Source organism: Humulus lupulus, chromosome 6, assembly GCF_963169125.1.
Source record: "Humulus lupulus chromosome 6, drHumLupu1.1, whole genome shotgun sequence".
NCBI classification, from domain to species: Eukaryota; Viridiplantae; Streptophyta; class Magnoliopsida; order Rosales; family Cannabaceae; genus Humulus; species Humulus lupulus.
Genome location: NC_084798.1, coordinates 1859125 through 1880125, shown reverse-complemented (window position 1 = coordinate 1880125; position 21001 = coordinate 1859125). Strand labels below are relative to the sequence as shown.

General features: G+C 35.3%; 2 protein-coding genes across 2 annotated transcripts in view; one reads left to right on the top strand and one right to left on the bottom strand.

Moving 5' to 3' along the window:
• The window catches only part of LOC133781369 (uncharacterized), a 72561-nt gene that overhangs the window by 42506 nt on the left and 9054 nt on the right, over positions 1-21001 (bottom strand). The window contains exons 8-10 of the mRNA XM_062220342.1: positions 20496-20990; positions 10128-10532; positions 7675-8079 (exon numbers count right to left, since the gene is read on the bottom strand). Of these exons, the coding sequence (XP_062076326.1) occupies positions 7675-8079; positions 10128-10532; positions 20496-20990 (1305 nt within the window). The remainder of the gene's footprint in view (positions 1-7674; positions 8080-10127; positions 10533-20495; positions 20991-21001) is intronic.
• On the top strand, positions 1144-3675 carry LOC133781371 (uncharacterized). The gene is made up of 2 exons (XM_062220344.1): positions 1144-2166; positions 2698-3675. Exons 1-2 carry the CDS (start codon positions 1273-1275, stop codon positions 3220-3222), a joined length of 1419 nt encoding a protein of 472 aa, XP_062076328.1. The 5' UTR covers positions 1144-1272; the 3' UTR covers positions 3223-3675.

Here is a 21001-nt window from a genome sequence, read left to right as displayed (position 1 = left end):
CTCCACAACTGATAGTTCCAGTAGAGGAACATTTTACGGGACGTATCACTTGGCGCGGCAGTTGGTACTTTCCAAAGATTAAAGCAAAATTTATACAGTGTGGTTTATTGGATAGGGTGAAGGAATCCCCTTTCAAACAGTTCTTCATGGCGGAACCATTAAATTTTTCTGGTGCCTTAGTCCATCAATTGTTGTTGCACAAATTCAGAGGGGAGAAGACTGACGAAGTCCAGTTTTATATTGGGAAAAAAAGATGTAGATTTAGCCAATTGGAGTTCGCTTTAGTTACTGGTTTAAATTTTGAGGCCGGACCGTCTGAAGCTGAGATTAAAGCGAAGACCACTTCGGATCGGTTAATTCTTGAGTACTTCAATGGTCATTCCCAAGTGAGCATAGGGCAACTGCGCAGAACTTTTGAGAGTTGTCAAATAGTTGATGATGTGTACAAGATGGGTTTGTGCTTATTAGTTGAGGGTGTTTTGAAAGGTCGTGAGGAGAAGTTGATGGTTTGGACTGACATGCTGAAGATGGTAGACGATGTTGACTTCTTTTTCCAGTACCCGTGGGGGAAGATATCATACCAGAAGTTGTTACAAACTTGTCAAAAAGACTTTGTTGAAATGAAGAAGCATTTACAGAAGAAGATTGAGAAAGGAAAGACTCAAAAGGAGGCCAAGTACTCTATTTATGGGTATGCTGCAGCATTGCAGTATTGGGCTTTTGAGTCCATCATTGAGTTGGGTCAGGATCATGCTGTGAGATTGGGCCAAGGCATACCAAGAATGATCAACTGGCAGAGCAAGGAGAAAGTAGAGATACACAAAGAGCAACTTATTAAGTTGTTTGCCAAAAAGGTGAGCTTTTACTTTACTTTTGAATGTTCTATATTTTTTTCTAGATATGCAATTTTATGGGTACTGCACGATAGGAATACGATAGAGTACGATTTGAGTACGATTATGGGGTTATTTTGTGGTTTTTTGTCAACTGTTTGAAAACTGACTAAGTGGTACGATTTGGTACGATGATGGTCCGATGGGGGTACGATATGTATTCTTTGTTAATGTAGTAGTAGTGGTACGATATTGGTACGATGTTGTACGATGATGGTACGATAGTTAGCAAGCAATTCTCACTTACGGGTACGATATTGTTATGTTATGGGTACGATATGGGTACGATAATTGCATGATATGGGTACGATATGGGTACGATTGGGGTACGATAGTTTACCAATTGACATGATATATTGTTTTACTTTCCAATCTAAATATGCATTGTTTTTTGTGGCAGTTGACAGTATACCCCTACCTGTGTGCCCGACCTGCTGAAGAACAGTATGTGAGGACCCTTACAGACAATGAAGCCCCATTGTATGTGGACATGGGGTTAGAGGAACTAGAGGTGGGTCCCGATGGACAGCCTACACAGGAAGCCTTACAGAGCCAGGCTGAAAAGCTTGCTGAAAAGTTAGCTAAGCAAGCAGAAGCAGCAAATATTTTTAAGGAGGTTCCACCAGCTCAACCTGAGGCACCTGAGGTTCCCCCATCAACACCTCATGCCAGCACCTCCTCCCAAGCTGAGCAACCAGGCTACTCTATGATTTTGGCCAGGTTGGAAAAGGTTGAAGGGCAACAAAGTGCCCTTATTAAAGGTCAGTCCGAGATCTTGGGTCAATTGCAGAAGCTTATGACAATGATGGAAGATCTTAGTAGGCCAGTTCCAGATCCACACCCTCAGTCCACTGAAGAAGGCCCTCAGTCTCCTGTAGATGAAGACATTCTCCCTAACGATTACAGACCTGATGATGTAGATGATCACATTTTTCGCACACCAGAGGATATGCAAATTACTGTAATCGGAGATACTGAAGATTCTGAAGTACAATTCTTAAACATAGCTCCACCAGCACCGGAGAAGAGGAGAGAAAGAAAGAGGCCTAGGTGGTTCGATGAGTACACTGCAATGAGGAAAAGGAATAAGAAATCGAAGACAGCAGTGAATGTGGATCCATTGAGGGTTGTTGATGGTAAATTACTTATGACCTTTCACAAGTGGTTGCTTGGCACCATTGGGAATAAATATCCGAGGGAATGCTTCTCAGGGACACACGATGCTGCTTGGTTCCTGAAACTGCATACTCCGAGGACATGGCTTTCTGACTCTGTAAGTTTTCTATAACTTCATAATTAAATAATGTTGAAAATTTATTTAAATGTTTCTATATATAGTGGTACGATATGGGTACGATATGGTACGAAAGTAGTACGATAATTATAAGTGTCAAATTATAAACTGTTTATGTCAATGGTACGATGGTGGTACGACATTAGCACGATAGTGGTACGATATAATTTGTTAAGTAGTTACTATTACCATCATAAATTTAGAATTTGTAGTGGGACAATTTAGGTACGATGGTAGTACGATAATGTACGATGATGGTACGACAGTGGGACGCTAGTGGGTACGATGGTGTATAATACTAGTTTTTGCCATAAAGGTACGATGATGGTACGACATTAACACGATATTGGTACGATAGAAGGTTTTATTGTTAATATATTCATGTACGATTGGGGTACGATAATGGTACGATTGGGGTACGATAGTTACTATATTCATGTCTGATAGTTTTTTTGTTTGTTTATTTTGGTACGATATTGTGGTTACTGACTTAATTTTCCTTTAATGTAGCATTTAGATGCAGCATTTCATCTCATGAGGAGGCGTCTAGAATTTTATCCTAACGTGTACCCTCAGAAATGTGTTGTTATGCCTACAATTTTTCCCGAATCATTGAAGGGTCGGTGGGACGCTTTTCCAGGTTCTGACTACTCTAGATTTAGTTGGGATGACAGTATATTGGACCTGGTTAGGGGTGATGCAGTCCAGTTCTTACCGAGTTGGCAGAACAAGGAGTTCATTTATTTTGCCCTCTTCTTGAAAGACCAAATGCATTGGGTAGCTGTAGAGGCAGACCTGAATGGGTGGATGCTCAACATCTTTGACTCCAGTATTGGATCAATTTCCGAAAACGATTTGATCAGCTTGATGGTTGACTGGTGTACCATTTTCCCGTCGGTCTTGCGACAGTCCGGTTTATTTGAGAACCATGACGTTATACTCGCGCCTCAGTTGACAGCATCAGAGAGTCAGGTCAGACCCTTCGATTGGAAACTCATTCCACGTGAATTCGTACCGCAAACAAAATCCAGGTGAACTTTATTAAATATCACATATTAATTATTATTTCTTAATTACAAAACTTTATTAAATTATTGTTTATTTTCTAATGCAGTGGCGATTGCGGATGTTACGTAATTGAGCATATTGAACATAAGCTTCTACAACTACCATTTGATAATGTAACTGACAATAATATGAAACTTTTTAGGCAAAGGTGGTGTGTAGACTTATTCTACCAAAACTTATGTTGAACGGTCTTAATTTTTTTGAATTGTATAATTTTTTTGATTGCTCTTTTTGTAATTACTACATTTTAATGTGCTTAATCTTTGCATCGTACTATCATCGATCACTATCGTACTCTATCGTACCCTCACTTGCCTCACAAATTTCACGAACAGTCCTGAAACCATACCATCGTACCATTATCGGACAAATATCGTACATTATCGTACCCTAATGTCGTACATTAACTATCGTACTACATCGAGCAACGTCGTACCATATTGTAAGATACATTTAAATAATCCTACAACAAACAATATCGTGCATTGTCGTACCGGCATCGTGCACTATCGAACCAACACTGGATTATTACATATTTAAGAGTTTCATAATGGAGAAAAAAATAGAAAAAAACCTGCAAAATCCCCCTCCATAACTGGTGATAGAGTCGTGCTACACTTTTCAGCGTTTTCCTTTCGAGTAGCAAACCATGTTTGAATAGTAAACCTGATGAATTCAACAAAAGCAGTGATCGGGAAGGCTCTTGCGTCCTTAGTTTTGCTGTTGAAACTTTCAGCCCAATTACTTGTCATTACATTGTAACGGTCCCCTGGAAAGTACGCACGAACCCATCTTTCAAATCCAATGCCCTCAAGATATAGTGCAACTCGAACATCCATTGCTTTTATCTTTTCAAATTCTCTTTCAAAATCTGTCTTCTTATACGAGTATGCACAACTGTAAATATGATCCGTGAAGCAATCAGTCTTGAACTTGCTAGCCACGTTCATAATAATGTGGTGGTAGCATGCGCCATGGGGTGCATCAGGGAAGACAAGTTCCAAAGCATGAACAATGCTTTGATGCCTATCCGATACGAATGCTAAGTTCTCAACATCACCAATCGCTTGTTTCAACTTCCTCATGAAATAGGTCCAAGAGTCGTGGTTCTCACTGTCAACCATTGCGAAAGCAATCGGAAATATGTGGCTGTCTGAATCCAATGCCACGGCACACAACATTTGGCCACCATACCTAGTTTTCAAGAAGGACCCATCAATACATATAACAGGTCGACAAAACTTGAATCCCCGCCTACAAGCACCCAGAGAAAAAAAGCAATACTTGAAGCGACCCTCGTCTACCTTGAAATCAGTAATGGAATCGGGATTGTTCAACCGCAGCATGTGCAAGTACCCAGGTAACTTCGAATATGAAGCTTCAGGCGTACCCCTAACTATGTGGAGTGCTTTCTCTCTGCATCTCCAAGCCTTCTCATAACTCATTTCGATCCCGAAAGAATTCTTCATATCTTCTCTTATTTTGGAGGCTAAATAATCTGAACCGTTAACTGAGAATTTATCCTTGATCAGTTCGGCAACTACCAAAGGTGATGCTTGACGGTTATCTTTTTTTCGAACATCGAGGGAACATGTGTGTACATTTTCAAATGCTGTCACCTCGAACATGTTAGAAAGTTGCTTCTTCTTCCCTCTTAACCTCCACCCACAATCAGGATCCTTGCATGTAATATACCAAACATCAGTACCAGACTTCTTAACTATAAAGTCGAATCCCTTCTTCATTGCAAACAAGCCAGCAACCTTTTTTAAATGTTCCTTGTCTCTGAAAAACTTTCCTAAATGAATCTCCCCGCCCGATGTGCCACCCATAGATATATAGTGACTATTATCCTCAATGTCTTCTCTTGTAAACATCTGAGCTTTGAATTTACTATAATATGTCGAAGAAGAGAGTGGATCACTAAATTCTCTAGCATCATTTGTTCCGTCTGGACGACTACTACTAGTACCAGGTGTTTGGCGATCTTCTCTACGGGGTCTACTTCTACATGTTGTTTGCCTCGGTATTTGGTACGACAGTGGACTCAGGCTCAAAGCTTGAGAACGGACCTCTGTTTCTTGGTCGTCATTGCCCTCAAAATCATTTTCAGGGTCAGGACAATCAGGAAAATCATCATGAAATGGCATCTGTGCTACATGGTCAACTGTTGGTATGAAAGGGTTTGATTCAGGTACAGCAGTGGCTACCAGCACCTCCGGATTTGTTTCTGGAACATAAGTCCCAACCTCACTACGAGTATCCTTAACAGTACTTGGTGGAGGATTACGATAAACAATGATATTCTTCTCCACCAAAGTCACAAAAAGGGGAACAAATTCATCTGGCTTCTTCAAAAGCATTGACAAATATAAGCTTACACCCTTGTCATTCCTTATAAGTTCAGGCCGATACATTAACCCTTTCATGTACTTATAATTCACTTCTAATTTCAGGTCATACTGCACTTTGTCAACCTCCAGCTCTGAGTACAGAAGTTCAACAAGTTGTGAGTAAGTTATGTCCTTCTCCAACTCGAACGTTAAATTTTCGGCTCCATTAAAAACCCAATCTCTACCTTCACGCTCCCAAACACCATTATACATTAAGTACGCGAACAAAGTTGACCCTATCATGTACAAAGAAAAAAAATCAGTAAATGGCAACAAAATGTCGAAATTTAGTTCAAATGTTTGGGAATCGTACCAGTATCGGGCCATATCGGGCGGTATCGGGCAAAGTTTTATTTATGTTTTTTGATCACTTAAAACACTAATATCGGGCAAGTATCGGGTAACATCGAGTACCATCGTACTATTAGGTCAGCAGTAACTTAATAATAACTATCGGGCATATATCGGACTACTATCGATCCATTATCGTACTTAAAAGGATGTGTAGATTTAAAATAATAATCGGGGCAACCATCGGGTAGCCATCGTACCCTTATAACCATCGGGTAACCAAACTATCGGGCAACCATCGGGTTGCCATCGGACCTTCATCCCTAACCTTGAAACTCAACAAATATCGTGCCTGTATCGGGTCTCTATCGGACACTATCGGGCATTTAGAAAAAAACTCAGGGAACCCAAGAAAACGCAGATTTTCACATGACACGATTTTCACCCAAAAAAACAGCAAAAAATACCAACAAACTATAGATCCAACATATAAACAGCATTATGAATCATAAAAGCAACCAACAACAACAAGAATCAAAGAAAATCACTTACCCATTTAATATCTTCACTATGAGCAAAAATAACACAAAGCTTGGTGTTTCTCCTCAAACAATCCACAATGTCCGAATGTGTATCTTTCTTGCAAGATTTTAGTATAAAAATTTTGTGTGTAAAACGTATGGTGAAGAGAGAGTGAGAGAGAATGTATGGTGAAGAGAGGTATGGTGAAGAGAGGTAGAGAGGAAGAGGGAGAATAGAGAGGAAATGTGTTATGAGAGGGGTATTTTTGGTATTAAATGAAAGATGAGCATTGATATCATATGGTGGTTAACTTTGGTTCAAATTTTAATTATTAAGCTAATGTAAGTATGATTAATCAAATTTCCCAATACAATTTATGCCCAAAACTTTACATGATTATGTTGAACATATTTTATATTTAGTTTTAATTTTATTATTAACGACAAAAGTTTAAAATATATTAAAAGTAGTATGGTTTGGGCACCAATTTCAATTTGCTAATACATGCATTAATTTTTAGGGACCAAATTTTATTTAATTATTTTTTTTGTAAGTATTATTTTTAACATATTTTTTGATGGTGTAAGTCTTAGCTAGCTAGGGTCTATTTGATCCAATTTGTCAAAAACGCATATAAAATATTATATTCCTACAAATAAGCCATGAATATTTAGTCACATTTAAATGTATCACTATATATAATAAATTATGATTAAAATTTTATGAGCGTGATTAAATTTATCACAAAAAAACTTATCTTGTACCTAAATTATTATATTTTTCTATCTGGTCATCAATATATAAATTTTATTTTTGGGATTAAATTTATATTTCTCAAAATAAAAATAATTACTTATGAAATATTAATTATGTGATTATAATATAGGTAATAAATTTTTAATTAATAGTTTTGGAACGTTAGTTATTTTAAAATTTCAATATTTAACATTTTCTTGTATCTTTAAAAATAAATTTCAACACCATAATGCTCATTTATTCTTGCACAAGTAATTTATGAGAAAGAGAAATAAATAACATAAAATTTCTATTTTTTAATAAATATATCTATATAAAATAATTTAAAAAGTAATTTTAAATAAATTATAAATCAATTAATTTTAGATGCTAAAATTGTAAATTAGGAACTTAATGATAAAAAAATAAAAGATAATTAGTACGAAAGTCAAAGACAAATTAGACAATTAAGTATTACCTTGTCATTGAAGAGGCTTTGTTTAGATGCTACCATGATGCCCATTTCTTCACTAGCAGTACATGCCCTTGTATCCATGGAATTACTTATAAATTCCTTCAGTTTAGGACAATCATCTATACTCAGTTCAGACAACAATGGACATTCAATGTCATATCCTTCACAAAACTTTATAACGTTTGGAAGATACTTAAGCTCAAGAGATTCTAGTTTTTCAAATATTATTGATTTGCTTCCACCACCACCTGATTCTTCATCACTGACTATTACCTCTTCTATGTTCTCACATTCTTTTACGCTTAATTTCTTGAGTTGTACAAGACTTCGAGCCATGACAGATGATAAGAGATACTTGATATTGTTACAATGTGAAACAGTGAACTCCTTTAAGTTGGGAAATGCAATCTGGAAATAAAACAAATAGAATTACAACATGCGTTACTACTCACTTCACTTTAAGAATAATGAGACTATATTGATTCCCTGGAGACTCAATTAACATTTTAGTTTTCATTTTTTTACATGTTGCTTCAAGAAATTATTCATATATGCATTTAACATGCCATATATGATTAGAAAAAATGTTTATTTGTTTTTTATTTTTTACATGTCACGCATACATGATCATACATATTTTATTTTTGTCATATTTTTCTTTTAATAGTTTCATTAATGAGGAAATTAAATATGGTGCCCTGTTTTAGGTTTAATGATTTGTTTGCACCTTCTTATTTTATATTAAAAGATAAATAGTAATTTTCAGATGTGAAATTCATTTTATATCCCTTTTTGTTTCTTCAATTTATGTTGCAAGTGAATTTTTCCCTATACTTTTGCTGGTAATATGTTTGTCTTATAAATTTTGATATCATCTTCAAATGCCATCTAAATAGCAAAATTAGTCTTGTTTTACTCTAACGAGTTCTTTTAATATAAAATTTATTCCCAAACTTTTTATCTATCATCAATTATCACATTCTTATTACCTTTTTACATGTCATGCATACATGAGAATATATATTTTATAGTTTTCATATGTTTCTTTTTATAATTTGATAAATTATAGAGTTTAAGTTGTTTGAAATTAACTAATAATATATAATCAGATCTTACTAAGTGTGAATCTAGAAGACGAACTTTTTATATACTATTTACCATATATATGTTGTTAATAAAAACTCCGTGCCTAAAAGCAGTGGTCACAAGTTTTTTAATTTGTTTATAACAATATATAATATATTGTGACTAAATTGTTTTAGTAATTTTTAAATATTGCATCCGAAAATAATATATAGCTTCATAAATTTAATTATTAGAATTTGTTATTAACTTTTTAGTTAGATTATATTATTTGTATGCTTTTTTTTTTTAATAAATAAAACCGAAATTAAAAAAATATAGATATGCTCTAGTTTATTTAATTTTCATGATTTTCTATTACACTGTTTTGGTTACATTATATTTGGAGAAGCAAATTTATATTGAGAGAACTAATTAGGGTAAAAGACCCTAAAGTTGAGGCCCCGCGACCAAGAAAGGTGCTGATGAAAAGTGAGGTCTCACACCGTTGGAATTGGAGCTAGAGACTTGTGCGAGGCCAGAAAAAATGAAGAGAAAAAAAAGAGAGTTTCAGGGAAGTGTGGGCGTGAAAGATCGGAGTTTTATGTTTTTGTTTATGGTAAAAGCTTGTTTTTGTACATATATATATTTTATTGGATTGTCATATTTTCAACTATTTTTTTGGGTCAACTTACTGTATTTAGTAGCAAAAGTTAAATGCACATAAACATAAAAATTAACTTAATTTTTATCATATCTTTGTAAATGTCTCAAAGTTTGTGACTAAAAACACATCACTATACAAATTTTGTTATTAAAAAATCAGTGTCTAAAAGCATTAATTAGTAAAAAAAAATTTAATATGTTGTGACATATAATTGTATTTTGGCAAGTTGGTCCCCCATATTATATATCTCTATGACTAGCACCGTTAAAAAGTCTGACAACAAAAAGTTTAAATACAATTTAGTCCCAAAACTTTCCATGTGTTGGCTAATTGGTCCCAACCTTATTGCGTTTAACATATTTTATATTTAGTTTTAATTCTACTATTAACGTCAAAAATATAAAATATATTTAGTTTTAATTATATTATTAACGAAAGTTTAAAATATATTAAAAGTAGTATGGTTGGACACCAATTTCAATTTGTTAATACATGTATTCATTTTTAGGGAACAAATTGTATTTAATTATTTTTGTTGTAAGTTTTTCTTAACATATTTCTATTTTTTAATAAATATATCTATATAAAATAATTTAAATAGTATTTTTAAATAAATTATAAATCAATTAATTTTAGATGCTAAAATTGTAAATTAGGAACTTAATGATAAAAAAATAAAAGATAATTAGTACGAAAGTCAAAGACAAATTAGACAATTAAGTATTACCTTGTCATTGAAGAGGCTTGGTTTAGATGCTACCATGATGCTCATTTCTTCACTAGCAGTACATGTCCTTGTACCCATGGAATTACTTATAAATTCCTTCACTTTAGGACAATTCCATATCTCCAGTCTAGACAACATTGGACATTTAATGTCATCTCTTCCACAAAACTTTATAACGTTTGGAAGATTCTCAAGCCGAAGAGATTTTAGTTTTTCAAATATTATTGCTTTGCTTTCACTATTACCTGATTCCTCATCACTAACTATTACCTCTTCTAAGTTCTCACATAATAATACAATTAATTTCTCGAGTTGTACAAGACTTCGAGCCATGACAGATGATAAGAGATACTTAATATTGTTACAATTCCAAATATACAGATCTTTTAAGTTGGGAAATGCAATCTGAAAATAAAACAAATAGAATTACACACATGCATTACTACTCACTTCATTTTAAGAATAATGGGACTATAAGAAACATAATTACATTACTAAAAAATAACAATTCTTATATTGATTCCCTGGAGACTCAATTAACGTTTTAGTTTTAATTTTTTACATGTTGCTTCAAGAAATTATTCATATATGCATTTAACATGCCTTTTTGTTGCTTTTTGTGAAATTATTCATATATTCAAGAAATTAGTAATTATCAGATGTGAAATTCATTTTATATCCCTTTTTGTTCCTTCAATTTATGTTGTAAGTGAATTTTTCCCTATACTTTTGCTGATAATATGTTTGTCTTATAAATTTTGACATCATCTTCAAATGCCACCTAAATAGAAAAATTGGTCTTGTTTTACTCTAACGAGTTCTTTTAATATAAATTTATTCCCAAACTTTTTATCTATCATCAAATATCACATTCTTATTACCTTTTTATTAAAATTTAAGTTCTTTGAAATTAACAAATAATATCTAATCAGTTCTTACTAAATGTGAATCTAGAAGACGAACTTTTTATATACTATTTACCCTATATATGTTGTTAATAAAAACTCCGTGCCTAAAAGCAGTGGTCACAAACTTTTTAATTTGTTTTCTCAAAATATATACAAGTTTATAACAATATATCATACATTGTGATTAAATTTTAGTAATTATAGCAATATATCATACATTGTTTTAATAATATATAGCTTCATAAATTTAATTATTAGAATTTGTTATTAACTTTTTAGTTAGATTATATTGTTCGTATGCTTTTTTAAAACTCCGTGCCTAAAAGCAGTGGTCACAAGTTTTTTAATTTGTTTTCTCTAAATATATATAAGTTCACTAATCTAATTGTTTGATTTAAAATTTTATATTAATTTTATTTTTCAAGTTGTGGATCAAATTGGCTAGAATTAGCATTAGAAAATTAATTGCAGAAAATATTAATTATATAAATGTGAGGAGTTTGAATATACATCTCTTTTATATAATAAATGTGTAGATAACGGAAATTCTTGTTTTTAACGATTCTTTTATTTTTTAAGGTTAACTTTAACGAAATATTCTTATATTTAACGGTAGTTTGTAAACACTCAAACTTAAATAAAATAAAATAAAATTTAAAATATGATATTTTTGAGATATTTTACAATAATAATTATTTTTAAATAATAAATAATTAAACAAATTAAAATAGGATATTTAATATTACAGTAAACATATAGTATATAATTTTTTGTTATCACTCTCAAATTCAAAAACTATAATAAACATAAACTTAAACAAAAATTAAATAAATTATTTAATTAAAATAGGATATTTATTTCAAAATTTATATAACATTATTATAAATTTAATAAAAATAATTAATAAATTCTTTAAATAAAACTAAGAAACGTGGATATTACACGTTGCTTGTATCTAATAATGAATAAAAACATGTTAAAAAAAAAGACAAATAATAATCTGTTTAATAATGAAACAAATATTAGTATACTTTAAGAAAACAAATAAAAAAACATATAGAGTAGTTTTTTTTAGTAAGAAAAATATCTACTATAAATTGTGATGAGTAGTCACTCACTTTTATTTGGTTATATAAATATAAACATAATTCGGTCAATTTAGGCTTCAGCGCATTTGACTTTTTTCCCTTTTGGTCTTCAAGTATTAAATAGTCCAAGATTATAAGACAACATTATTAATTAGTTGTACTCATTTAGTTTAACTAAATATATAATATATCAAAACGCATGAAAATTATTAATTATGCAAACATGGCAATTTCTTATATATCAAATTCTTAGTAATAACTAGTGTCTTGACTCCTTGTCATGGTCCGTTGTCAGTTCGTTCTAGGTTCCCTATAGTCCCTGTTCGTGTCTTTCAGTGATTCACAGATACAATGGCCTCCTCGAGTGATCCACACCAACAACAACCGATGTTTGAAATCAGCCTGGAGGATGAAGAGATAGGGGGATTGGCTTTCCAGGATTTTGCGGAAGGGAGGGAAGAAGAAGCAGATCTTAACTGGAAGCTTTGTCTCGTTGGTCGCTTTATAGCCCCTGGCTCTTTGGATTTCTCAGCAATGCAGCAGACTTTGGCTGCTTTATGGCGCCCAGGGAAAGGGGTTTTCATCAAGGAGATTGAGACAAAGAAGTTCCTCTTTCAGTTTTTCCATGAAATCGACATAAAGAGAGTGGTGGATGGCAGCCCATGGTACTTCAACAGGAAAGTTTTAATAATTGCCAGAATGCAAAGTCCTTGCAACCCTCGTATCATCCCTCTGAATAGTCTGGATTTATGGGTCCAATTACACGATCTCCCCACGGGGTTGATGTCTTCCAGAATTCTTGATGCAGTTGGGGGGTATATCGGCACATTCAGGGAAGCTTGCCCGAAGAATTTCATGGGAATATGGCGAGAATACATGCGCATTAGAGTCACAGTTGATTTGAGTAGTCCCCTGAAGAGAAGAATGCGCATACGTAAAGGCAGTGAAGAATGGATCTGGATAAGTTTCAAATATGAAAATGTCCCCACGTTTTGTTTTATCTGTGGCCTTATTGGACATTCGGAAAAATTCTGTCCAAGACGTTTTGAAGTTCCAGAAACTGAGATAGTGCAACCCTATGGAGAATGGATGCGTGCACCCTTCCGTCGACATACCAAGCTTATTGGAGCACAATGGCTCCACAATAGTCTGAATGAAGATTCGCCGCCCCATACATAGTCAGGTCCACTTCCTAGGGCTCCGCCGCCGCCACATGAAGAGATGAGGAGTGGAGAAGAACACTCATCACGTCCTCCCCTAATCTCGGGATCTCAAATCATGCCACAGATATGTGGGAATCATCATGCAGGATTTACGGCTCCCCCCACGGTCACCAGTCAACCCCCATCTCATTTAAATGCCAATAAAGAAGGGTCGTCCAACATGGCCCTTGATATACGCCCAGGTCAACCTTCACACCGAGCCCATTACATTAATGAGGAATTGGCAAATACATCAATGGGCCCTCTACAAGGATCCATTACAGTTGAGTCCAAAAAAAGGAGACACACTCATGAGTCGGGCTCCACTAGTGAGAAGGTGTTGAATGATGTACTAGGCCCAGACTTAAATGAAGAAGAACAGGCCCAATTGCAGAATGCTGAATTTTGCCACCCAAAAAACTTATTTTTGGCGGGTACCGTCTCTTGGTCCCGCCACGATCAATGAGTATATTAAGTTGGAATTGCCGCGGGCTTGGGACCCCGTGGACCGTTCAATTCCTAAAGGAGCTAGTGCTCCGCAAGAGACCCAATTTTATCTTTCTAAGTGAAATTCTTTGCAAAAAGGAGAAAGTAGATAGAATTAAAATTAGCTTGGGCTTTGATGGTTTATTTGTGGTGGATGCCGTGGGCCATAGTGGTGGCTTAGCCTTTCTTTGGAAACATAAGGAGGAGGCCCAGCTCATCCAATTCAGCCACTCTCACATTGATCTCATAATCAACACACGTGGTCACCCTACCTACCGCCTTACTGGTTTGTACGGGGAGCCTAGCCACACAAGACGCCATCTCACATGGCAATTGCTGGGAAATCTTGCTCATACCTCCACTCTTCCTTGTGTTTTAACTGGGGACATGAACAACATTACAAGCCAACAAGACAAAAGGGGTGGGAAGCCGTACCCCAATTGCTTGAATGCTGGGTTTAATGAAGCCATTCATTCCTGTAATCTAGTCGATATGGAGCTCATGGGTTACCCCTTTACCTGGGAAAGGGGTCGAAGCACAAATAGTTACATTGAAGTTCGCCTAGATCGAGCTCTTGCTACTCCTAGTTGGCTGCACTTATTTCCTGAAGCTAAATTGGTTAACCATGAAGTCACCACATCAGACCATTGCCCCCTCTTCCTCACGCCGATTCCACAATCCAGGACCCCCACGGTGAGACGTTTTAAGTTCGAAAATGCATGGTTGCGGGAACCTATGTGCCAGAAGCTTGTTGAAGATATTTGGGTGAAACATAGCAACGATTCCCTTCAGGAGAAGCTCATCATCTGCGCAGAAACTCTCGGCAATTGGGGCAAGGAGATTACTGGCAATTTTCAGAAACACATTGCTCACTGTAGTCGTATCATCAAACGGTTTAAACCACAGGATCATCATTCAACCCAGCGTGTGCAAGAAGCCTCCAAGGAATTATTTGAGGTCCTCACTCAACAAGAAGTATTCTGGAGACAACGTTCCAAGCAACTTTTGCTTAGAGAAGGGGACCTGAATTCAAAGTACTTCCATGCCTCAGCAAGGTCACGCCGCAGACAAAACCACATTAATAGTCTCCAAAATGACCAGGGGGATATGGTGGATTGGAACAGTGGCTTGGAATCCCTCATGATAGAGTACTTCCAAACCTTATTCAAGTCATCAGTCAATAATTGGGAGGAAGTAGTTTCGTGTATCTCACCCAAAGTCACCCAGACTCAAAACGATATGATGCTTCTGCCTATTGCCGAAGATGAGGTGAAAACGGCACTCTTTCAAATGCACCCCGACAAGTCTCCAGGTCCGGATGGGATAAGCCCTGGTTTTTATCAGAAATACTGGTCAACTGTAGGAAGGGATGTGGTTCAGACGGTTCAGCAATTCTGGAATAATGAAGCTTTCGAAGAGGCTATTCCATTTACCACCATTGTGCTAGTTCCCAAAAAGAAAAGCCCTCGCACCATGCTTGACATTCGGCCTATCTCACTGTGCAACGTAATTTACAAATTTTTTTCCAAAGTACTAGCCAATAGGCTAAAGTTGGTCATTGACGGTATTATTTCAGAAGCACAATCAGCTTTTATTCCTGGAAGATTGATATCTGACAATATAATGATCTCCTATGAGATCATGCACTACATGAAAAGGAAAACTAAGGGCAAGAATGGATATATGTGATAACTCTATGATTTAGAGTTATTTTTATTAACTTTGAACTTGAATTTTGGGTGAAAAGAGTAATGAGTGTGATGTTATTTGTAAGTTTGTTTAGTTTTTACCTTTCTTTTCTAGTTAGTGTGTTAATGCAAGAGTCTTGTGATTTGTTGGTAGTAATTATAAATATTTATGTAAATATGTGTGTTTTGTTATCTAGGAAAGGAACCTTAAACTCGCCAAGGGAATCAAGAGAAAAAGGGGACAGAAAGGGAGCATTGCTGCTCGGATGCTGTAGGCCAGACTCGTAGCAATTCTGGGAAAATGAAGACTGACGTGGACAAAAGCCAGCTGCATTTATTTACTGACCTCAGCGCCTATGTGGCACCCATTTTAGTGAATGAGTCAGCTGGATGGTGTGGCAAAGGACAAGAGGGCACAATTGACTTTGACTTACTAATTAGGGTAAACCCAGTACCCTAAAAAGGAGGCAGCCGAAAGAGAAGGAGACACCCATCATTTTTGAGAATTCTGGATATTTTCACGGAAGAAAAGTACAGAGAGAAGCAGAAAGAAAGAAGAAGAAGGGAGTACGAAATAGGAGAGAAAAAGAAGGCAGACGCCTAAGGGGGACTAGAGCTCAACACTCAATTCTCTCTAATCTCTATTTCTCTTTAATTTTGTATTATTTTCTCATCTCAATTTCTGTTCAAACTTCATGGAAATATTCTGTACTGGTTTTATGTTTATAATTTCAGCTATGAACTAACACCCTAAATATTTGGGTGGTTATGAACCCTTATGTATGAACTAAATTTCTAAATGCATGGTTAAGTTGTTTATGTCATAGTTCAATTGAATGTGCTGTAATTGATAAGTGAATGTTAATTACTGGCCATTTTTAGCATTTATTAAGTTAGATCTAGCATGGAAAAGGGAAGTCTAGCTGAACCCATTCAATTGATGCAAGAAACTTACCTAGTTTTAGGTGATTTTGAGTAGTGGAATAGGACTATTTTGATGCCTTGCATAACCTAAAGATTTGGTGCTTGATTGGTTGGTTATAGTCTGTTTTAATACAGGAATGTATTGAGGGGGGTTATAGACAATAGATATTAAGTTTTGGGAAAAACTTACTGGGTTTTACGAAATCTGTTAACTGTGACATAAATTGCTGAGCCATTGCTGTAGCAACTGGAACGAACCGAGGGGAATTAACCACCCAAATCTATTTTTCTCATATCTGAAATCCACCCAGAATTCTTTCATTTTAATCTCTGATTTTTAGTTTAATTAATTTGCTCATTTACATTTATTTTTAGAATTAATTACATAACTTTTCTCTTGATTTGGTTACTGAATTGTAAATTGTTATTAGTTGATATTGCATTTATTTAGTTTAAAAGTCCCTGTGGAGACGAACTTTGATACTGTATCACTGTATTACTTGTTGTCGACTGTGTATACTTGCGCATATTTTAATCATTAGAATTTTCACAACAATATGGCACTCAAACTAGACATGAGCAAGGCATATGACCAGGTTGAGTGGGGCTATCTGCAAGCAGTACTGCAAAAACTAGGTTTCGACCAAAAGCTGGTGTCTTTATTCATGGTGTGTGTTACTTCGACCAGATATCAAATATCCCATGCCGGTAGAGAGTTTGGCAATATCATTCCAGAGCGAGGGTTAAGACAAGGCGATCCCCTCTCCTCCTACCTATTCATCAAATGCACTGAAGGCTTCTCCGCCCTCCTCAGAGATCAAGAACATCGTCGGTTAATCAGGGGTATTCAAGTGGCTCGGAGTGCCCCGACCATTTCTCATATGTTTTTCGCTGACGACAGCTACATATTTTGCAAGGCCAGTTCTGAGGTTGCTGATCATATGCTACATCTCCTTTCGGTATTTGAGCACGCATCGGGTCAGAAGATTAACTATGAGAAATCGTCGGTCTTCTTCAGACGCAACACCGAAGTAGGGGTCCGAGACAACATTTGTGGTGCCTTAGGGATCCACGAAGCAGATGACAACAACACCTATTTAGGCCTCCCGAATATGTTGGGTCGTAATAAAGCATCCATTCTAGGATATCTTAAGGAGCGAGTTCAGCAGCGTATCCATTGTTGGGAGAGTAAGCTTCTATCACGTGCAGGCAAGGAAATTCTCCTAAAAACAGTTGCACAAGCCCTTCCTAATTATGCCATGAGTGTTTTCTTGCTACCTATGGAACTAACTAAAGACCTAGAACGCTCAATGTGCAGATTTTGGTGGAATTCTTCTAAAAATAATAAGAAAAGTATCCATTGGATGAGCTGGGATAGAATGAGCACGCCAAAAGTCACAGGGGGCCTCGGTTTTAGATCATTACACGACTTTAATCTCGCTCTTTTGGGTAAACAAGGGCGGCGTCTGCTAAAGTACCCTTCTTCTTTGGTAAGCAAAATTTATAAAGCCCGTTACTTTCCCAAAGGGACCTTTCTCTCGGCTAGATTGGGAGGGACACTTAGTTTCATATGGAGAAGCATCATGGAAGCTCATCCCTTAATTAAGAAAGGAGCTTCTGTCCGTATAGGCTCAGGGAGTACAGTTTCTGTGTTATCAGACCCTTGGCTGCCTAATATAGAAGATCCTTACATCCACACTACCAACGAATCACTTAGCAACACACCTGTTTCTCAACTAATGGTTGTAGGCCAGAATCGGTGGGATATGGATATCCTCAATGACCTGTTTGAGGAAAGGGATGTTGATCTGATAAGAAACATTCCTATTAATATAGAAGAAACAGATTCTTGGTACTGGAAGTTTGATCGGCTGGGGCTATACACAGTCAAAAGTGCTTATACCCTTATTCAATCAGACAAAGCCTCATCCTCATCCAGCAATAATTCGGGCTTTTGGCGCAGGTTATGGCAACTGAAAGTTCCTCCAAAAGTAAAAAAATTTCTTTGGCAGGCGGCCAAAGGTTGCTTACCCACTCGGGTCCAGCTCCAAACAAAAAACGTGACCCTTAATACTCTTTGCCCTTTGTGCAATATTGACAGAGAATCCTCCACTCATCTCTTCGGGTCTTGTTCCTTTGCTCAAGCAAGTTGGTCTCATCTAAACATAGGGCCAATACCCATTCCAGCTGGCACCTTCCCTGACTGGCTATCCTCAATTTTTGATACTTATTCAGACCACAAGCGACATCTGGCAGCCATGCTATGTTGGAGTATATGGAAAACCAGAAATGAGCTGGTATGGAAGCAAAAAGGGTCCGAACCCCGGGAAGTTGCTGCATTAGCTTTCACCGTTCTCAATCAATGGAGAAGCGCCCAAGACAAGTCATTCGACCTTTCCCTTGGCTTAGTCTCCATACATGATGGCCGTGATCAATGGTCTCCTCCAACTGAGAACAAAATCAAAATCAACACAGAAGCAGCTCTCTTTGCATCTTCGAACTGTTTTAGCTTTTCTTGTGTCGCCCGAGACTCAAATGGGAGGTTGATTGAAGCCATCGCACAAGGCAGAAGGGGCTCTGTTCTCCCAGAAGTGGCAGAGGCAATTGGGATTAAGGAAGCATTGAGTTGGATAAAAGGAAAGGGATGGAATCAAGTGGAGGTGGAATCAGATTGCTTGCTGGCTGTGTAGTCCATCAGAAGCTCATCCATGCTATACTCTTACTTTGGACGCATCATCTCAGAGTGTAGATCCCTCCTTCATGATTTAAAACCAAATCTTGTAACCCTTCACTTTGTTAAACGATCTGCTAACACCGCAGCTCACTTCCTAGCGAGAAATACGTGTCTAGTTTCTGATCGTGTTATAGGAGTTTCTAATGCTCCATCTGAATTTGTCTCTATTATGTTACAAGATTTTCTCCATTAATGAAAGTTTATTACTTTGTTTCAAAAAAAAAAAATTCTTAGTAATAATATAAATATTTAAATATAGGAAAATTTGTGGTGAGATAGATATATTTGTAACTTAAATAACTATGTAAAAAATTTCAACGGAAATGCTACCACATACACTTTATTAGCCAATATTATTTTTAATTTATCAAACATTTTAAAAATATAAATGATTTAAATAAGTAAATAAAGTGAAAAATAATATTAATAATAAATTATTTGAAATTTAATTTAAAACTACCATAATTTGAAAGAAAAAAAAAATAGAAATTCGTTGACTATGATAATTAAAATTCACTTAAGAAACTTAAATTTTATAATTAAAATAAAACAAAACTAATAAAGTTAAAAGTTCAGAATATGTTGATTCATCACATTTTATTTTTTCAAACTATAATTTCAATTTTTAATGTCATCAAGCCGAATGTCATTTTAATTTTTTTAGATTTCACATAATTTTTGTATATATTATAAACTACCTTTGAGGTATTTTTTTTAATGATTATGTGAAGTCTTTAAAATAGATTTGATGATTTCGAAATATATAATAAGCTTAATATAATATATGTTACTCAAGTTAAATTTTTTACCTATTTACATATAAGAAAAAAAATTAATTAGGGAGTTTCACCTCAAATTTTCTTATGTATAAAAAAAAGTATGAAAATACTTATAAATACAAAATAACCTAAAATAGAAATAATTGAAATGAATCCACATGCAATAATCAATCAATCAAATATAACACCTACCTTAAAAATATCATAATTAAAAAGAAAGGAATATGTAAACTACAAAATATGAACCTATTAAATAGTCGTGTCATTTTATCCGAGTAAATTTTTTTTTTATATGTACAATGAATGAGAAATGATTGACACAATTTTAAATTGCACACAAAAGTTACACAAGATGCAATTAAAAATATGGTGTGGACCCACTTAAAAATATGTATGGTTGAGATTAATTACAATGTAGTGTGCAATTTTGATGTGCAATATGAGAGTATGTATAGAATTGCTCATAAGGAATTTCAGTTAAACTTTATTCCATGTGTTTATAAAAGAAATGATACTTAAATTAGACATTTATTGTACGTTAAATTAATTAAAGAGTTACCTTTTCATTGAAGAAAGGTTCTACTGATACAAGTTGGTTCACTTCCTTGTGGTCAACCGATACTTGTATTGATATGGTGGAAGAGCTAACAAATGTCTTGAGTTTTGGACAGTCTTTTATTGTTAACTTTGATAGTAGTGGAAATTTCATACAAGAATCTGTAGCACAAAATCTTTGGAGGGCTGAAAGCTCATCAAGCTCAATAGATTCTAATTTAGGGAACAAAATCATTTCCAACTGAGATTCTTCTTCTCCAAATTTCTTTGTAGTCACACATATGTCTTCCATTGCCTTACAATCACCCACTTTTAAGCTTCTCAAGTTTACAAAACATTGAGTAAGAGTAAAAGAGAACATATACTTTAAATTATCGCAGCTTCCAACTTCTAAACTTGTCAAGTTTTGCATATAAGAATTTGATAGGAGTTGTTCTGCCCATAACTTTTCTATATTCAGTTTCTTCAAACTCAATATCTCCAAGTTAGCAAATGAAACCTGCAAGTACG

Bases quoted from the DNA above. Each gene is read 5' to 3' on its own strand.
- LOC133781371 (XM_062220344.1), top strand. From the start codon at position 1,273: ATGCATTGTTTTTTGTGGCAGTTGACAGTATACCCCTACCTGTGTGCC. The intron at 2,167-2,697 runs GTAAGTTTTCTA...CCTTTAATGTAG, and splicing joins GGACATGGCTTTCTGACTCT to CATTTAGATGCAGCATTTCA.